This window comes from Mus pahari, chromosome 15 (assembly GCF_900095145.1).
Source record: "Mus pahari chromosome 15, PAHARI_EIJ_v1.1, whole genome shotgun sequence".
Lineage (NCBI taxonomy): Eukaryota > Metazoa > Chordata > Mammalia > Rodentia > Muridae > Mus > Mus pahari.
In genome coordinates, this window is record NC_034604.1 from 37,426,001 (window position 1) to 37,442,087 (window position 16,087).

Consider the following 16,087-nt stretch of genomic DNA (forward strand, 5'->3'; position numbering starts at 1 on the left):
AAAAAAAAAAAAACAAAAAAAACTGCATAACACACACACAGACTAAGTCTGAGTAAAATTTGTCATTATTTTGAGTTCAGTAATGACAGTGGTCATTTTCACTATGCCATTGAAATCCCTGGGCCTGCCTTTTTTTTTTTTAAGTTAAAAATATACTATATTTATAATTACTTCTGGTATCAGGGCGTGTTAATTTAGACAGCTTTATTTTGAGATTGAAGGAGAAATGCTAACCGAAAGAGAAAAGCTGTAAATTGCAGAGGCGTCCGTCCCTTCTCCAATTTACTTATTTTAATGCAGTAAATTATATAACACTTAGCCTGCAGTTGATTAGGTGAGCTGGAAGGTATGCTTGTAATTATTAAAGGACAAGCATATACAGCATAGTGATTTAACCTCTTGTTAATTGCAAGGATGAGAAATACCGCTTTCCCTAGCTACAGGGTAATTGGTTTAGGCGTGACCCAGTTCGATTTCTATTGGTTCACATAACGCACAAGGTCTCCGCTCGAGCTATTAGTGGCTAATATGGCTCCACATCTGGCTCCTGGAAGGCGCGCGGACACGTGGCTACGTTAGGCTGGGCGGAACTTGGGAGGACCTAGCTTTTCTTTCCGCAAGAGGGCGCCACTTGTTCCTCCTTGCCAAAGTCCCGTTTCCCATAAAGCCTCCAAGCGGCCAATCAACTGACAGTCTCAATACCGCTTTCAAAGTCGGCGGGCCCTTTGCCCAATAGCAAAGCAAATGCCGCCCCAACGTCAAGATGGATGGCGAGCTTCCCCAATCATCGTATAGATCTCCGCTAGTCCCACCTCGTGTGCGTGGGATTGACGACTCCCCCGACCAATTGGGAACGCCGGGTCGGCGGGTGGATGAACTCGGCTGTCTGTAATGGCGGAGCGTGGAGGGGACGGAGGGGAAGGCGAGCGGTTCAACCCGGGGGAGCTGAGGTAAAGGGTGCCACCTTCCCTCACATCGAAGCATGCTGGCGTCCCCAGGGTCTGGGGCTGGCTTCGGAAACCCGAGGGGACGGAGGGATCGGGAGTCGGCGGCGGTCCGGGGCCGGACCGCGTGGGGCTGGCGAAAGGGGGAAGGGAAGGCGGCTTGAATGAGAGCCGGGCCGGGGCCGGGCTGCGGCCTCCTGCGCGTGGTGGGGCGCATCCCCGTCCTTTGCGGGGCCCGCAGCCCCGGGCGGCGCGTCTCAGCCTCAGGCCGCGGCCCGCCTGCCGTGACGGAGTCCCGCTGGTCGCTCCCCTCCGCCGCACGCCGGGCCGGCTTCGCCCGAGCCGGCCCGGTCTCCTCCACGCCCTCCGCGGCCTCGCGCCGCCCGGCCTCCCGCGCCACCTTCCCCCCCCCAGCCCCGCTGCTTTCCCCCGGCCCCCGTTTCCGATCCGTTTTCTTTTTGTCAAGATTCGCAGCCCTGACCGTTCGCGGGGCCACGGAGCCCCGCTTCTCTACGGCTCCCCTCCCCGGATCCTCGCCGCCCGGCTCTGGAAGAGTTGCAGGCGCTTTTCGCAGGCCGGAGGCGGTGCCAGGCCATCCGCTCGCCCACCCCAGGAGTCGAGGGGACTTCTCGGAGGGGTCGAGGCCGTAGAACGAGCCAAGGTTGGAGTTGGGAATCCAGGAAGCGGCTCGATCTGTCCCGGTCCCCAGCCTGCCACCTCGTCCCGTTCTACCTACGCCCCAGCCCCACAGAGGCAGTGACCTTTCTTTCCTTAACCTCCTCACTCAGTGCCTTTGCCGTTCGTGATTAAAGTTTAATCACAGTGATGGGGAAGAGCCCTCTCTTTGTTTGATTTCCCCCCCACCTTTGAGGAGAAAAAAGAGGTCACTTATTTTATGTAGGTTCAGTTTTTTTTCCCCTGTAAGGGAAAAATGCCATTTCAGATACTCAGTTCCCATTCTGAAACGTGCCCCTTCCAGCATTTAAGAGGAAGACAGCAGTGTTGATTTTTAAGGACTCGTGTTTTCTAGAGTTCGAAGGGAAATTTTCTAAGGAAATGGAGACTACTCTTGCTTAGAAGAAAATAATGGCTTTCAGGTTCAGAAAGTCACACACAGAAATTCCATCTTTGGCAGGAACAAGGATTTGTCGTATTTCCGAGATGAATCTTGAATCCTTTCACTCCCATACATGTGTAGTGAATGACTGGAGTACATATTCTGGGTCTCCCAGTATTCGCGATGGAAAGTTAATTTTGATTTTGATCTCAAGAGGTTACTCTAGCTAGTCTCAGGGTCTTAGGGAGCTTTGGAATGTGTCTTCAACCTTAGACTAAGTAGCCTTATAGACTTATTCGTGATAGTCTAGACTCTAGACGGTATTGCAAATCCAGTAAGGCTTTAGTTAGATGGTCTGCTGCAAGTGTTTTGTCCCTTAGCTCCTGGGCTGAGGAGTTGCTTATGGAGCTATGTATGGTGGCACACTTTCAGGAAGCTGAGGCAGGAGGGTGGTAATTTCTGGCCATTGGTTACATGTGACTCTGTCTCTGGGCTTTGCGGAGAACATTGTAGAGACCTTATAATAAATGGGCTATTTATGTGGCTGTTTTGATGGCAGAAACTGAGCTTTGGTTTGCATTTGCATCCCATAGGTGTTTCATAATGAGATCTGTCATAGAATCTGAGAGAGAAGATGTTTAGGAAATGTTTGGTAAATAAACCGATACTGAGACATGGACATTCTATTGTCTCACTGCTCATTATGCATCCTGTGACAGTTACTGGGTAGGTCCTGGTTATAAAGGGACAAGTTCTTTGTTCCTAAAGACTTTCCAGTTTAATTGAGGTTGGTCCAAATTTGAAACTATACTGACCCCATCAAATGAGGAAATCCGCCTGTGGGTGTGAAGCACTGTGGAGATTGTTGGTTGGGTTTGGACTAAATCCTAGGCCCCATGATGATTTGCCTCCTGTGCGTGTGTGTAGGGAGCATCTTTAGTGTTTTGCCTATTCAGCTAAATGATTTTCTATAAGGAGTTTTCTTATCTTGATAGATTACTCCTAGAAAAACGTACTGGAATTTCCTGGTCTTTCTTTTGGGGGGGAAAAAAGAAAGGCAAGTTCTCTTCATACAAATAGATTGCTTTTCCTCAGAAGTGTTGGAAGTGATGAGATCCAGTGGCACTCATCTCCTCTTGTTGAGGGCCAGGGAAGTATCTTGAAGTTATTTTTCCTAGGGCCTTGTTTACTACTGATACTGTGACGGGGTACTTCAGGCCTGGATTTCTTCACTGGTGAAAACAGGAATGATGATACTCTGGCATTACTAGAGATTAGCTGCCTCAATAAGTTGTTTTTCCTTTGTAAAAAAAAAAAAAAAAAAGGCCTTAAACTCATTTTGGGTTGGTGTAAGAATTGTGTACAGAAAATGCCTGTGTAACTAGGAAGCGTCCAGGGTTCATGATCATTAGTGAACAATACTGTACGTGACCACTATAGTAAAAAGAAGTGGGTAAAGGCTGAACACTCGAGTGCCCAGAGGACCTGTGAGACAGATGCTAGACATGACATTTGGGCTGAGTCTGAATAATGATCAGTAGACAGTCATACAAAGATGTGGGAAGAACATGCCAAGCAGAGGGAACCACGAGCACAGGCTACAACATACGAAGTTGATGTATTTGATGATCAGGCATGCTGCAATCTGCAAATGTCCAGGTAAAATGAGGCCTGATAGTGGCTGGGCGATAAATCCTTTACAGAGTGTTTCTGTCAGCTGCCGATCCAACTGCTTTATGGGTTTGTTTAGTCCTCACTGCAGATTTTGGTGAGGAGATGTTGGAAGCAGTGTATAACCTCAGGACTTGTTCTACATATAATTGATATCAGAAAATGGTAATGTTAGGCTATGGCAGCAGGCTATTAATGGCAGATTTTAAAAAGAAATCTGGAAAATTAACTAAGTGCCTTATATAGATAAAACATTATGAAGCATTAGGAGTAATTGAAAATGGTAGCATGATTTACTGTGTATTGGCTATTACCTTTAATTGACAGGGATTATCTCATTGAACAGAACTCCGAGGTAGCTTTTATTTGAAGTCTTCATTCATTTACGTGGTAGGAAATTCAGACTTGGAAATTATGTAACTAGCCTGATAAAGAACAGAGCTGGTGTGGATTAATGGTTCTAGAGGCCAAATGCTGGCCATTTTTTGAGTTGGAAGCAGGAAGTATGAAATTTTAAAGAAATACTTAATCGGATTTTTTTTTTGAAGAAGACTGACCAAAAGGATATCTAAGATTAAGACCTGCCTGCCTGCCTGCCTGCTTTCTCATCAAGACAGGGACTGGTCTCTCTGTCTTGATGTAGCCTTGGCTGTTCTGGAACTTGCTCTGTAGACCAGGCAGCCTGGAATTCACAAAGATACACCTGCTTTTGCCTCCTGAGTGCTAGCATTAAAGATGTGCACCACAGCTAGGCTAAGGTACTTTTAAACTAAGCCTGAAACAATGTTTTTTCTGGTTAAGTTTGCTTTGAAGGTATTCCAGGATGTTACTTCTGCCCCTACCTCCCCTATTTGCCCACCCTCAAAAGATATTCCTTAAGTAATACTGGCTGGCAGAAGACACACCTTCCCTCTTACAGTCAGTGGTTGCTTCTGACTCCTACTGGAACCTTTGCAGCATAGGCTTGTTGGTTAAATATACTTGGTATAGTAGTTTTTTAATCTCTTATTCTCCTGACAGGCACTTTAGTCAGTTAGTTTGGAGTTCTTTTGATGGTAACAAAGTTGAACTGTGATGTGAAATATTTCAGAGCATAAAGGGTAATTGTAAGCAGAGTTGGAAAATGTAGGAAAGTTGCACAGGATTCAGAGTGATGAGGAAAGCTTGTAATACTAATTTTGTCTGTTGTGTGTGCCTGTGGCAGAGACAGAGAAAAAGTGCATCTGTGTGTCTGTGCCTGCCTGTTGTCATAATGTGGAGGCCAGAAGGCAACCTGCCTCCTTTGAGATAGGTTCTCATACTGGCCTCAAACTCAGTGGTTAGACTAGATTGGTGCCAGCAAGTGCTAGGAATCTTCCTTTGCCTTCAAAGCACGAAGTATGCCACCATGCTTGATAATTTTATAAGCATTTTGGGAACAGACTCAGGTGTAAATACTTTAATGGTTGAACCATCCCTCCAGTGCCTGATTATTTTCAGATATGCATAAGAATGTTATTGTTAATCTAGATTTTTGAATATGGAAATGTGGTTTGTCTGTGTAATGTACAGGGTTTAGCTTCCCAAAGGATCTAGGTAGGCGCTCTAATTGACTTTGGCAAGTTGAAGTTTAATAAGGATGTTTTCTTTTTTAATTTTTCATATTTAGAGATGAGGATCTTGGGTTGCCTATAGTGACCTCAAACTTATGATCCTCCCACCTCTGTCATCATCCTGTTATATCCCTCCCCCAAACAGGGTCTTGCTATATAGCTCTTTCAGGTTTTTGTGTAGCCCTGGCTGTCCTGGAACTTGCTTGTAGACCAGGCTGGTTTTGAACTCAGATCTTCCTACCTCTGCCTCCTGAGTGCTAGGATTAAAGGCATGTGCCACCACTACTTGGTGCCACTATGTAGTTTGGCTGTTATGTTGACCAGGCTGGTCTCAAACTCAAAAAGATCCTCCTGCCTCTGCCTCCCAAGTACTGGGATTAAAGTGTGTACTACTATGCCCAGCCTACTTCTTATCTTTGAATACCTAGGATTGCCATTAATCATCATGCCTAGCTATAATAGAAATAATTATTAAAAGTTCTGTGTCTTGTCCTTGTGTGGTAGGTTTGTTGCAGGCAGTATCACCAAAGTATGTAGTGGTTTATATAAATTTTTTATTTTGGTTTTCAAGGCATGATCTCTCTGTAGCTCTGGCTATCGTGGAACTCACTATGTAGACTAGGCTGGCCTAGAACTCACAGAGATCTGCCTGCCTTTGTCTCCCAAGTGCACCACTATGCCTGGCCATGAATATTTACTTATTTTTATTTTATGTGTGATGATGTTTTGCCTGCTTGTGTGTCTGAGGGTGTCAGATCCACTAGAAGCGGTGTTTCAGACAGTGGTGAGCAGCCCTGGGAGTGCTGGAAAGTGAACTCTTTAAGAACTGTAGGTCAGAGCAGCCAAAGCTCTTAACCCCTGAACCACCTGTCTAACACCTTTTAGGAACACCTTTTCATGGGCCCTAGACCTTACAATGTACTGGAGATTCATGAGTGAACAAAATTTCTCTCTGAAGGGGTTTACAGGACACTGGCATTTTAATTCTTGCTTTATCACTGAACTAGCTCTGAGTGTGGACAGAGCACAGAAGGAAATGCATAGTGAGTTCTAAGACAGCCAGGGCTATGTAGAGACTCCCTGTTAAAAAAATAAAAACAAACAAAAAAGATATTTCAGACTTTAAGAACTGTATAAAATGGGAGACTAGCTTTATTTTCATGATGAATGCTCTTTTAATTTCTGAACTGCTTATGGTTAAGATACTTGGAGAGAGCTTGACAGTGGTGGCATACACCTTTAATCCCAACAGGAGAAGCAGAGTCAGGCTGACCTCTCTTGAGTTTGAGGTTAGCCTGGTTTATAGAGCTAGTTCCAGTGCAGCCAAGGCTACACAAAGAAACCTTGTCTCAAAACAAACAACCCAAAAGTTGGAGCATTTCCCCTTAAATACATTTGTGTCTGTTTTCTGTGACTACAGAAGTAACCTAGGCATCCTGCTAAAGTTGATTCTTCACGGAAGAGTAGATCCTGCTACCTTTTATATAGTACTACCTCTGTTTGGATAAAACAGAGATGGGGTTGGGTTGTGGGTCTTTAGCCGTCTTTAACTTTTTCTGTGACACATATATTTCTGAATAACACCCCTCCAGAACATTCATTTTTTTAAAAGTATGTTTGTGTGTGTGTACATGTATATGTATAAACCACCACACAGTTATGGCGGTCAGAGGGTAACGGGTGACTTGGTTCTGTGGGATCAAAACTTTGGTCACTAGGCTTGGTGTTAGGTGCCTTTACCTGCTGAGTCTTCTGACTATTCCAGGAACATTTTGTATTTATTATTAGAGGCTGTATAGTCTGGGTTGAACTGTACGGAGTGTCCATCCCTCTCAGTCATACTTAATCATCTATCCTTACATAGACAACATTAATTATGATAATCTGGTATTGCTTTACTTTCTGATTAGTGGGGTTTTTTTCATTCTATCTTGTGACTATAGGTACTATTGTGGGAAGGTATTTTAAAATCATCTAAATATTCTCCCTCATCTCCGTTCTCACCTCATTTTTACCAAGTGGTTGCAAAATACAGCTTTCCAACTCTTGTTTGCATTTGACCCCTTTGGGAATTTCTGTAATTCAATATTTCCCCAAGCCTAGAGATGGTCCTGAGAATTTGTGACATCATTTAAAATACAGACCTCCATGTGACCTTGTAACTGCAACTTTTGTAATTTGAGACTCTGTTCACTGTTCTTTCACACAGGATGGCTCAACAGCAGGCCTTGAGGTTCCGAGGCCCAGCTCCCCCACCAAATGCCGTGATGCGAGGCCCGCCACCTCTCATGAGACCACCTCCTCCTTTCGGCATGATGAGAGGCCCTCCTCCACCACCCAGGCCCCCCTTTGGACGGCCTCCTTTTGATCCTAATATGCCACCAATGCCTCCTCCAGGAGGAATACCTCCACCTATGGGCCCACCACACCTACAGGTAAAGAATTATAAAGGTTGCCATTTCTTGGTTGGTATTAGTATCAATTTTATACACAGGTTTTTGCCTTAAAATCCTGATTCTGATCATTTGTATTTAAAGATTTTTCTTTCCTGTTTTTATTTTATGTGTATGAATTTTGCCTCCATGTATGTAACTGTACAGCAGGTGGGCCAGATCCCATTGAGGCCAGAAGAGCACCCAATACCTTGGAGACGGTTGGAAGCCACAGTGTGGGGGCTAGAAACCGCCTTCTTGGTAGCCCCTAACGAGCTATCTCAGGTTTTAAATGTTTTATGTTTTAAAGTTGTGTGTGTGCACAGAGGCCAGAAGAGGGCATTAGATCCCCTCTGAAGCTGGAGTAAACAAGCAGTAGTGAACACTGGGCATGGATACTGGGAACCACACTTGGGTTCCCTAGAAGAAGAGCAGACATTCTTTTTTTTTTTGGTTTTTCGAGACAGGGTTTCTCTGTATAGCCCTGGCTGTCCTGGAACTCACAGTATAGCCCAGGCTGGCCTTGAACTCAGAAATCCACCTGCCTCTGCCTCCTGAGCAGTGCTGGGATTAAAGGCGTGCGCCACCACACCTGGCTAAGAGCAAATATTCTTCTTCTTCTTCTTCTTTTTTTTTTTTTTTTAAGTATTATTTTCTTTATTTATATTTCAAATGCTATCCCGAAAGTTCCCTATACCCCCACCCCCACNCCTTCTCCCCTACCCACCCACTCCCCCTTCTTGGCCCTGGCCTTCCCCTGTGCTGGGTTATATAAAGTTTGCAAGACCAAGGGGCCTCTCTTCCCAGTTATGGCCGATTAAGCCATCTTCTGCTACATATGCAGCTAGAGACACAAGCTCAGGGGGTACTGGTTAGTTCATATTGTTGTTCCACCTGCAGGGTTGCAGCCCCCTTCAGCTCCTTGGGTACTTTCTCTAGCTCCTCCGCAAATATTCTTGATCACTGACTCAGTTCCTGTTTTAATTTTTTGAGACAAGTTCTCAGGCTGTAGTTCTGGATGGCCTTGACTTTACTGTGATCCTCCTGCCTTAGCTCTTAAATGCTGAGATTATAGGTGTGAGATACTTTAGCAGACATTAAAGTTTTAATTACTTTGAATTTACTAAGGAGCTATCTGCATATATTTCTCTTGTTCCTTAAGTTATTAATATGGGAATCAGATCAGGAACTTAAGTGATGACAGAAAACTACTCAAAAAACTTTGCTTTAATATACTAGTTTGTATTTATCTTTAATAATTTGTGAACTATCTTCTGAAACTGTCTTCTGTGTGGGAAAAGACTTTCAAATTTTAATGTACTGAGTGGAGGATATTTATCTTTCATGGTTTATATTGCTAGAAAGTATCTAGTAGGTACAGATATATAATATATTCTTCAGTAATTCTTTTTAGAAATGATGTCTAGGGTAGAACTTGGAGAATGAAAATACATTTGGATAATAGTTCTTTTCTTTCTTCCTCCAAATATTTTACTATTAGAAAAAGATTTATTATTATTACATTTTTCTGTGTAAAAACTTGGGATATACAGAGAGGTTTGTCCGTTTTCCTTCCCTCCCTCCCTCCTTGCCTCTCTCCCTCCCTTTATTTCATCTTTCCTTCCTTCCTTCTTTACCTTTAATTTGATGGGGAATTGCTGTTTAGCACATGCTGGACCAGAATACACCATGTACTCCAGAGTGGCCTTGAACATGCAGTTGTGCTTTAGCCTCTGGGTGTTGCGATGTTTGACATGCACCACTAGTCTTGGCAAAACTTGTATTTTAAGTGGAAGCTTATCTGTGAGGGATGTGGCATTATATTTACTTGAAGATTGGAAAGATCCAGTTTTTTAGCTAGTGACTAGAAGTTTACTATTTATACATTTATGGAAGATCTTTTATAAATGGAGTTTGTGTTAGTGCTGGAATGACAAGAGCCTGCAAAAGTAACAGAAACAAGTTCAACAAAGCAGACAGTAGGGCGGTGCAGGGAGAACTTAGAGGAAAGTGGGATTCAGCTACCTTGTCTAATTTAAGGTGCTTTTGAGTAATTGAATTTTTAAACTACATACAAATTATAGGAAATATCTCTTTAATCTTTGTCCAAAATGACAGGCCCAATATTCATTACATCTGAAGTATATTCTTTTCTTTTTTTTCAAGACAGGGTTTCTCTGTGTAGCCCTGGCTGTCCTGGAACTCGTTCTCTAAACAGGCTGGCCTCAAACTCACAAAGATCCACTTGCCTCTGCCTCCTGAGTGCTGGGGTTAAAGGAGTGCACCCCCACACGTGGCTCTTAAACTTATCCTTGAAGAGTCTCTCCTTATGCCTAATGTTACCAGGCATAGGCAGCAGTCGCAGCCACAGCAGCCACAGCTTTGCTGGCACCATACACAGCTTGGCATGGGATCTTGTTAGGAGTTACTGATGAGTGACAGTGGAGGAGTTTTCAGGTTCTGTTGACTCCCAAGAGTGGTGTTCTGTGTTTGGTTGATTTCTGAGCTTTCCACTAAGTCTTGTGCAAGAGCTGAGTTCTAAGACCAGAGCAGAACAAATGAAACCTGGAGAAGTGGACAATTGTTTCTGTATTTGTGAAATTCACTGACACTTAGAGTGATGAGCGTTATTATCACTGCATGAAAAATAGAATGGGAAATATCTTTTAAACTATATTTTTGCTTGAGTAAAAAACAGTGAGGGGATCTTCTGTGTGGTTTTTGTAGAATATTGTTTATCATTTATACTTAGTATAGATGAGTTGTAAATCATTGATAAACTTAGTATTAAAACATAAGGGGTTAGGATGTAGGTCAGGAATAGAAGAATTCTCGCCTAGCATGTATAAGGCCTGGGTTTGATCCTGATCACTACAAAAATAAAAACATCAATTTCCTTTTAAAGTAGTCTAGTGCAGTGTAGCCCAGGCTGGCTTGGAACTAGGCAATCCTGCTGAGTCACCTTCCAAAGTGCTGAGACTGGCCCTGAACCACTGCTGTAGTCTGTAGGCCTCTTAGTTGGTTGCTAATTAAGGAATTGTTAGGGGCTGGAGAGATGATGGCTCCGCGGGTAAGAGTACTGACTGTTCTTCTGACTGTTCAAATCCCAGCAACCACATGGTGGCTCACAACCATCTGTAACAAGATCTGACTCCCTCTTCTACAGTGTACTTACATATAATAAATCTTAAAAAAAAAATAGTCTAGTGCATGAAAAATGCAATGAAATATGAAGAACATAAAGTTTATCCATGATTATATAACCTAAAATTAGCTCCTGTCAATCTTTTGACATTCTGGTTATTAATCATTTTATTACTGAGTAATCATTTTCTTATGCAGTAGTTGAATGTATTTGAACATGTAACTGTTGGCTTTTATAGTTATTTACTTTTGTGTAGAGGTATAATTTAATATAACCTGAAGGGAATAAAGTAGTTTATGATTGGCAATAATTTTTTTTTGACTTCACAGAGACCACCTTTCATGCCTCCACCCATGGGAGCTATGCCTCCTCCTCCGGGTATGATGTTCCCACCAGGGATGCCTCCGGGGACTGCTCCTGGTGCTCCAGCACTGCCTCCCACTGAGGAGATATGGGTAGAAAATAAAACTCCAGACGGGAAGGTAAGTTATAGAACATACTCAGCTTGTTGTTTTTATGGTGGCAAAGTAGTGAAGCTTTGGTGGCTTGAGATTGTGGATCCTTTGCCTCAAGCAATGGCAAGGGTTTGACGCTGGGAGACTGACCAGTATTAGAGTCGGTTGCAGTTAGAAGATCACACGGGGGCCTGTATTTTAAATATGCCACAAGTTCTCAAGGCTTGGGAAACATTAACAGGGATCAACACGTAGTTGAGCTCATAGCTGAAACGACAGTGAAAGGATACAAAACACAGAGGAGAAGGTCCATGAGGTCAAATATGAAGGAAACGAGACTGAGGCCTCCCAAGACCCTCGGGAGGAATGAAGCTGCATGGTTAATTTCTTCAGATGCTAACCATACATGGCAAGGGTTTGCTACCAATAAACTCACATGGACCTAGATGGTTTTGGTGGGATTATCATTGGAGATTGATTATATAGTCCTGTTTAGCGTATTCTAAAATTCCATAATTCCAGAAAGAAAACAGACTATGAACCCGAGGGGCATTGTTTGTCTACATGGTTTAGGCATAGTATGCATTCTGACTTGGAAGAGAGTGGTGGTAATCTCAGCTATAGCTCTGACATGTTAGAGGCCAGTGTTGCCAGCCAGACCCTCTCATAAAGGTAGTGTCAGGCCTTCTTTGTTAACTTCTTGCACAAAATATGACATTGATTTTTCTCTTCTGTTAATAGAAACACTTATAATTTATGAATATTTTTAACCTTTTTTAAGGCTTCTTTAAAATATTTTAGGACACAGTATGCTAGCATTTTTCACACTAGGTTTTGTGGTTGCCACTTTTGTCTCCCTCTGCAGGTTTATTACTATAACGCTCGGACTCGTGAGTCTGCATGGACCAAGCCAGATGGAGTTAAGGTTATTCAGCAATCAGAACTGACGCCTATGCTTGCAGCCCAAGCACAGGTTCAGGCCCAGGCCCAGGCTCAGGCTCAGGCACAAGCCCAGGCTCAGGCCCAGGCCCAGGCTCAGGCACAAGCCCAGGCTCAGGCCCAGGCCCAGGCTCAGGCACAAGCCCAGGCTCAGGCCCAGGCCCAGGCCCAGGCCCAGGCCCAGGCTCAAGCCCAAGCCCAAGCACAAGCCCAGGCCCAGGCCCAAGCCCAGGCCCAGGCTCAGGCCCAGGCCCAAGTCCAAGCACAAGCAGTAGGCGCTCCCACCCCTACCACCAGTAGCCCAGCACCTGCAGTGTCCACGTCCACCCCGACATCAACCCCATCCTCCACCACAGCTACCACGACAACTGCTACTTCAGTTGCACAGACAGTATCAAGTAAGTACTGGCCGGTGTGTGTTTTTTTATTTAGGGGTGTGAAAACCAAATATGGTATTCTAAAATGGCTCTGGTATTTCTGGCTTTACCCTTGATGTTACTTAAAATATGTTTTGACATTAAAATTTCTGAGTTAGAGAAAATGAGACATTTGTATGAGTAAATTATTTTCCCAGGTATAGTTTGTAAAGTTAAGTTGTAGAAGTACAGTTATTTAATTGACCAACACTAGTGACAAATGCTGTGGGAATTACAAATGTGTTCCGGGTCCTATTTTATAGAGTTTTCTAATTGAAGGTTGAACAGAATGAGAAGTGATGTAGTTTATGGGGTTGTTAGGGAAGTTCTGAGGCAGGGCAATATATATTGCTCAATAGACTGAGTAAGAGCAAGCCCAGGAGATGGATAGCTTTAAAAGTCAGGCAGGTGTTCTGGAATGTTCTTCAGATGCTACCTCTGGGTGATACTGAAGTCAGAAGACTTTGTTTTTCTGTAAACCTCTTTAGAGAAAGTGGGCCCCAGAATAAGTTATACATAAATGCTGTTTGTATTGGCTTAGAAACACTAAGAAAAGGAAAGAATTTTCAAGTATCCAATCACAGTCCCAAGACTGAGAACTTTAAAGTGAGAGTATAAATACCAGATGTAAGGGCTGAAGAGAAGTACAGTTTTGTTTTTTCTTTTTTTTTTTTTATTGTTTTATTATTTTGCAGTTTTGTTTTTTAAACAACTATTCAGTATATTGGTGGTTAGAATAGGATGGCTCCTATAGATTCATGTGTTTGAATGCTTGGTTCATAAAGAGTGGCACTACTAGGAGGTGTGGCCTTATTAGATAAGGTGTGGCCTTGGTGGAGGAAGTGTCACTGTGGAGGTGGGCTTTAAGGTCTCATATATAAGTTAAATCCAGTGTGGAATCAGTTTCCTCCTGGCTGCCTGTGGAAGACAGTCCCTCCCCCCCCCCCCCCTTTCTGCTGCCTTTGGATCAAGAGGGTAGATAGAACTCTGGGCTCCTCCAGCACCGTGTCTGCCTGCCTGCTGCCATGCTTCTTGCTGTGATGATAATGGTCTAAACCTATGAAACTGTAAGCCAGCCCCAGTTAAAAGTTTTCCTTTAGCCGGGCGTGGTGGTGCATGCCTTTAATCCCAGCACTCGGGAGGCAGAGGCAGGTGGATTTCCGAGTTTGAGGCCAGCCTGGTCTACAAAGTGAGTTCCAGGACAGCCAGGGCTAAACAGAGAAACCCTGTCTCGAAAAACAAAAAAAAAAAAAAAAAAAAAAAAGTTTTCCTTTATACAAGCTGCCTTGATCTTGTCCTTTCTCAGCAAGGATACCCTAACTGGGATAGAGGTTAGTACCAGGGACTGGGGTATTGATGTGATAGGCCTGACTGTGATTGAGCTTGGAGAAATGTGGATTTGAGAGGACTTTGGGCTAAATGGGTCATACTCATAGCAACATGAAGACAGTTGTACTGAGGGTGAATTGGAATTTTGGGGCCTGGCTCTAGAGGTTTCAGAGGAGAAAAATTTTAGTATGTTGCCTAGAGATTAGTTTTATTATATCTGGTAAAGAATATGGCTGCTTTTTGCCCTCATTTGAAGAGTCTGACTGAGGCAAAGATGAAGAGATTTATATTAATTGCATTGAAGAACCTTTTGTTCAGATATAGCAAACTGAGAAAGGAAAAATAAAAAAAAATATCTGGTTCAAAGGTTAGAGGAGCACCAGTAAGTAGAATGGAACTAAATCCTGTGTTCAGAGATATTAAATAGAATTTAAGAAGTGGTGACCTCGGGGCAAAATCCCACCCAGCTAAGCTTTTTGTTTGAGTTTGCAGTTGTATGAGGCATAGTTAAATCATGTTATGTATTATTATGACTTCGTTATTGTTGTCATTTGGACATAAGGAGATATGACTGTGTGTCAGACTGACAAAGGATGGACTGTGATGGCTATTCTTGGTTGTCAACTCTGCTATATCTGGAATGAATTACTATTCAGAAGTGGAGGGCATACCATAGTGGCCATACTTAGAAAGATCTTGTGAAAAGGAATTAAAGAAAAGCTTAGGTCCAGGCATGGTGGTTCATGCCTTTAATTCCAATACTCAGGAGACAGGCAGACACATCTCTGAGTTCAAAGTCAGTCTACAGAGCAAGTTCCAGGACAGCCAAGCTTAGGCAGTGAAAGAAATTGAAAATAGAAAGCTGGTGAAGATGTATTCCTACCCCGGCAAGCAGACCTTGCCAGCTCTGGCTTGACAGTCAAGAATAGAAGGGTTAGTGGGACAATTGATGCTGGTTAGATGGTGCTAAGAAGTTAACGGTGATTAAGAAAATACCAGTATCACTGAGGAGAAATCTGGGAAATGTTTTCTGAGAGCACAAAAGCAATGTTCCAGAAAGAGACCTTGTGCTGACTGCCAGACTTGGTAATGTGTAAGAATCATCCAGTTGGTATTGGTTTTTAAACTATGAAGGGATTATGGACAATCCATGAGGCTTGGCACGGTGAGAGACCAGGAAAGGCATTGCTGATGGTGCAGCCTCAGTGGCAGTCGAAGGCCCCAGGACTGAAGATGGTCAGACAAAGAAGTTGAAGCTTGGCACCATGAAGAAAGCTTGTGAGAGGCTATTGGTGAAGCCTAGTTGCAGAAGACCCCAGCATATGGGATGACGGGGATGACCGCCAAGAACAGCAATATTAGTGGAGTGGAGTCAGTCAGGGCCTGGAGTGTGCCACAGAAGGTAGAGCTGAAGTGACCCAAGCTCTTTGGAGGAGCCTAGAAGATCATGCATAGGTCCCAGACATTGAATCAAGAAGCTGTGAAGTTGGCAACCTTAAGATGCCACAGATGCCAGAGCTGAGGGATACCTGCCGAGGAAATTTGCAAACAGGGAGTGCAATAAGCTCAAGGGAATTGTGTTATAGTCAACAAAGCTGAAAAGAGTTGTATATCAGGCATGATATATATCCTATACCATGATATAGGAAGTATGCTATCTGCCTTTTAATTTTATAGGGTATAGCAGTTAAGAGATGACTGTGATAGACTATGGGGACTTTTGAAGTTGAACTAAATGTATTCTGCATTATGTTATGGCTATAAGCCTATGGGGGCCAGGAAGTGGAATATGGTGGTTAGAATAGGTATCACCCATAGATTCATGTGTTTGAATGGCCAATAAGGAGTGGCACAACTAGGAAGTGTGGGCTTGTTTTGGAGTGTGTCTTGCCTTGTTGGAGGAAGTGTGTCACTGTGGAGAGGTAGGCTTTGAGGTCTTATATATAAGTTCAAGTTAGACCCTGTGTGGAATCAGTTTTTTCCTGGCTGCCTGTGAAAGACAGTCCCTTTCTGCTGCCTTCAGATCAAGATGTAGACTCTCAACTCCTCCAGCACCGTGTAGGCCTGAATGCTTCCATGCTTCTTGCTATGATGATGGACTGAAACT

General features: G+C 43.5%; 1 protein-coding gene across 3 annotated transcripts in view; it reads left to right on the plus strand.

Moving 5' to 3' along the window:
• Positions 1-851: 851 nt before the first annotated feature.
• Positions 852-16,087, plus strand: part of Tcerg1 (transcription elongation regulator 1) — a 58,311-nt gene continuing 43,075 nt past the window's right edge. For all 3 annotated transcript variants that reach the window (XR_002381045.1, XM_021214173.2, XM_021214171.1), the window contains exons 1-4: positions 852-950; positions 7,474-7,699; positions 11,171-11,323; positions 12,162-12,633. Coding sequence is in view for 2 of the 3 variants with exons in the window: in XM_021214173.2 (XP_021069832.1) it covers positions 892-950; positions 7,474-7,699; positions 11,171-11,323; positions 12,162-12,633 (910 nt within the window). In the remaining variant the exon portion in view is untranslated. The remainder of the gene's footprint in view (positions 951-7,473; positions 7,700-11,170; positions 11,324-12,161; positions 12,634-16,087) is intronic.